This window comes from Nanorana parkeri, unplaced genomic scaffold (assembly GCF_000935625.1).
Source record: "Nanorana parkeri isolate BGI_ZX_2015 unplaced genomic scaffold, ASM93562v1 scaffold1335, whole genome shotgun sequence".
Taxonomy (NCBI): Eukaryota; Metazoa; Chordata; class Amphibia; order Anura; family Dicroglossidae; genus Nanorana; species Nanorana parkeri.
In genome coordinates this window covers 348,234-352,213 of record NW_017307603.1, presented here as the reverse complement: position 1 = coordinate 352,213, position 3,980 = coordinate 348,234, and the positions used below count along the sequence as shown (strand labels likewise).

The 3,980-nt window shown below is 39.6% G+C and overlaps 1 protein-coding gene across 2 annotated transcripts in view; it reads left to right on the top strand.

Annotated features, from left to right (window-relative positions):
- ESD (esterase D) overlaps window positions 1–3,980 on the top strand; it is a 20,890-nt gene that overhangs the window by 7,418 nt on the left and 9,492 nt on the right. For both annotated transcript variants that reach the window (XM_018569438.1, XM_018569439.1), the window contains 3 exons: window positions 509–607; window positions 1,472–1,596; window positions 2,413–2,532. In XM_018569438.1, coding sequence (XP_018424940.1) covers window positions 509–607; window positions 1,472–1,596; window positions 2,413–2,532 — 344 coding nt within the window. The remainder of the gene's footprint in view (window positions 1–508; window positions 608–1,471; window positions 1,597–2,412; window positions 2,533–3,980) is intronic.

The window sequence follows — 3,980 nt, the reverse complement described above, 5'->3', positions numbered from 1 at the left end:
GGGGGAAGAGTGTATTTCTTTGTGGGGGTATATTATTTTAAATGTGGGGGGGAGCCTCCCCTAAACCACCCTACATGAATAAGCAGATAAATAAGATCTGAACATATCTTATTGTTAATATAGGTGTGCTCCCAGGCTCCAATAACAACGTTGGCATAAGAGGGTGCAAACTTGCTTTTTTACGGATATCCATTGTTCAGCTTTAAAGGCATTGTTCAGCAGTTCAGCATCCATTGTTCAGCAGTGTGTACAATATCATCCTGCCCCCAAATACCTCTATTTATATCAATGTTACAGATTGGTATTTGGGAATCTCCGTTAGGATGGACTACTCTTTGTCAGTTAAAAACGGTTATCAAACAAGCTGTATTTTATTGCAACAAATGATGCCATTGTCTTTCTGTGATACTTGTTTATGTGCATATTCCAAATATATCGAGTCACAAGTGCTATATGCTAGGTATTTGTTTTTAACATTTGAGATAATCTGTCATGACTTAATTTTTAGGGCTAACGTGTACTGAACAAAACTTTATCACAAAGACTGCCTTCCATCAAGCTGCTTCAGAAAATGGCCTGATCTTGGTGGCACCTGACACCAGTCCACGTAGGTTTTGTATTCTGGCTTCTCCATTTTGGCTTTGTTTGTGAAATAAATAATGACATGAAGTAATATGTCTTGTGGTGTTGTTCATCTGAGGTCGTGTTTACCTAATTTTAAGACCTGCTAAGGACCAGATGATTCTTATGTCCTGATATGTAAAACCATTGTATTCAAAGGGGGCATACTTTCTTTTTCACACAACTGTAGCATACTAAATGTGGCATTATTCCTTTGATATGCCTCATTGTTCCTGAGATATGAACAAGCTTTCTGTGCAAAATTGTGGTCATTTCCCCATAATCTCATGAAAGGACTTGGTGATAGTGTTTGTAAAAATGTTCATAGATATTAAAGCAGTATTCTAACTAAAACTTTTTAAGGGGTGGAGAAGGGTTAGAACTTAGAACAGAGAGAGAGGAATACTTAAAAGAAAAAGAAAAGGGAGAGACCGTGTGTCTGTGAGGTTCAACAAGCTCTTTTAGTCTTATGTGATTTGACCAGCTAGCATGCACATTCCAAAACTTGTCTTGTAACCTTTTAATAACTACAGATTGCATTCTTTTGGGTTTGTCAGAATGTAGCCCAGGAATAAAGGGTTTTGTGAATTCTGTATGCTTCAGTTAAACAGAGAGATGGGTGGCCTTGTACCTGATGGCGTTTTACACATGTAGAGATGACCTTCTTAATCAATGGTTTCTTACAGTAAAGAAAAACAAAACATCACTTGATTCTTGATGACTTCTTATTACCATATACCTTGGTCACTAACACGGCTAGTATTTTATTTGGTGACAAAGTTGCTTTCTAATAGTAAGGCTGATTATATTGGATAGCTACAGTCAAAAGCTAAGTTTTTCTCTATTTCAGGTGGCTGCAATATTGATGGAGAAGAGGAAAGTTGGGATTTTGGTACCGGTGCTGGCTTCTATGTTAATGCCACCGAGGAGCCATGGAAAACTAACTATAGAATGTATTCTTACGTAGTGGAAGAGGTAATCTAGCTACTTCATACTTAACAAATTCCATCTTAGAAAATATTGCTCTTTTCATACTTTAGAAGCTAGTACACCTTTTGTATACATTTCATAACCTAAATGGCTGCAGAAGGCAATATTTTCACTCAGGAGCTGATTGTAAACAAGTCTGTTGTTTTATCCATATTGTCACTGTGGGATGTCACATAAAATGCCTGCTGATACTTCTCGGTCTGCAATGACATTACAGTGTCCAAACAGACCGCAATCCTAAAATCGCCAATAATAATCCAAGCTTTATTAAAATCCACAATGAAATGTCAATATGTGAATATACACCAACACTGCAAACCCCCAGTACACCGAAATCCTCTAACGAGTTGCACAGATAGGCTTATTCATAGAGGTTGACAATCACACTGGGTGGAAGGAGCGTTTGGGGGTGCCATTGAAATGATTGGGACTGCAACGCACCTCCTGCAGCAGAATTTGTCAGGCCTAAACCGAAAATTACCTTTTCCCCTGATATATGAATGTAAATACAGCAGGTAGTGGGCTGGTGCAACAGCCAGCCTGCTATTGGCCATTTCAAATTGCAATAACCAATAGCAGGTTGGCTATTGCGCCCACCCACTGCTTTCTGTGCCATCCTCCCAGCTTGGAGGAGAGAGCTAGGGAATCCAACCAACTAATCGACAATGAGAATAGTTGACAACTATCCTCATTATCAAATATTATCGATTAATCAATTAGTTGGTTGCAGCCCTAATGTACAGTGAGAATGAGGTATGGTTGAAAAAACTGGATATAATATAAATTGTTTTCTTTTTCTAGCTTCCGCAGCTCATAAATGGAAATTTCCCAACAAACCCAGACAGAATTTCTATTTTTGGACATTCCATGGGGGGCCACGGTGCTTTAATCTGTGCTCTGAAGAACCCTGGGAAATACAAGGTAATGGCTTTTTTCAGATAGTTTTTTTTTTTTAAGTGAGCTACCGGTGAAAGTTTTCCTGCAACCATTAATGCCTCTTTAGATAATTGTTTTCAGATTTGGTTAAATGAGTTATGTCCTTTACCAGTAAATGTATCTACCCCCTTCTGTAATAGGTGACATTTATACATCTTGTAGGAAATGAGTTTTGTTGTCTTTGGCTGTAACTGATCCTATGTTTTTCATGCATGTTGGTGGGTAGGCAGGTCAACCTGAAAGGAAGGGGATGTTGTAGAAACCCATTTTATAGCCAACATCCTGCAAGCAACAAACAATGATCTAGAGATTGTAGGTATAATCATTAAGTAAGCAAGAATCAAAGTGCAGGCAAGGGTGGTCAACCTTAAAATGTGTACCAAAAATAAACATTAAGAGTTTCTCCACCCCATCCCAATACCTCCTCAGCTTAGGACAGTACTAGAGGAAATTTCAATAGGAAAGCCGTCCACTCCAAGAGCCCTACAATTCTGGATACTGGCTACCACTGTTGCCAATTCCTGGAGCGACGGACGTCTAGCAAAGTTCGATCAGCTGCAGTTAAAATGGAAGAGTAATATGCTTCAGGAAGTACTGCAATTCAGTGCAGGTGTAGTGAACCTTAGAACCTGAAGAATTGCTTATGTTGCTGTGAAATTAGATGCTGCAATGTATTCTGTGCCTCCAGCCAGGTTACCTGGTGGGTGGGAATAGGGTCTCCCATATACCTTGTTTCAGCCTCCAAGACAATTCTACTGATTTGTTCATCCTCACATTTAGTGGCAGTCCTTATTGAGTTAACTTTCTTAATGAGAAAGCCCTCAAATATGCTTTCAGTGTATACCAAATTATACCTTGCATGGCAGAGGCAGCAAAAGTGGTTATAAGGAAAGACAGATTCATGAGACATGAAGAGGGATAACCAACAGGGATTAGGACGCCAATCAACATTGCTACCCGGATGTCTGGGAGCAACTATAACTACTAAAGGGGAGCGGTCTGAAATTTTCTTTGGTTGCATGTAATCAGATTGGATGTAGGGGAGAATTGCTCAAGTTCCCAGGGCTAAGTCTACACAAGAAAGGGAACTGCGTTCTGGAGTAACAAGTTACTGAGTTTTATTAGGATGGGAAAGGCACCAAAAGTTTGCATAAGCCCAATTCTCAACAGACGTTGCCAGGGAGTCAGCAGAGATTGTACAAGTTGGTGGAAATTTTGTCTAGGGAGCACTCAAATTAGGGATGTTCAGATACAAGTGCCGATACTTGGCATTTTCACGAGAACTACCAGGACTGCAGCAGATGGGACCTAGCTCTGGCGCTTCACCACAGTTCTGAAATCATTAGTCTGCAGTGTTTTGTATTTGTGAGGATTTGGACAAGTATCAGTACTGGCACTTGGAAAAATGGTATCGGTGCATTATATATATATAT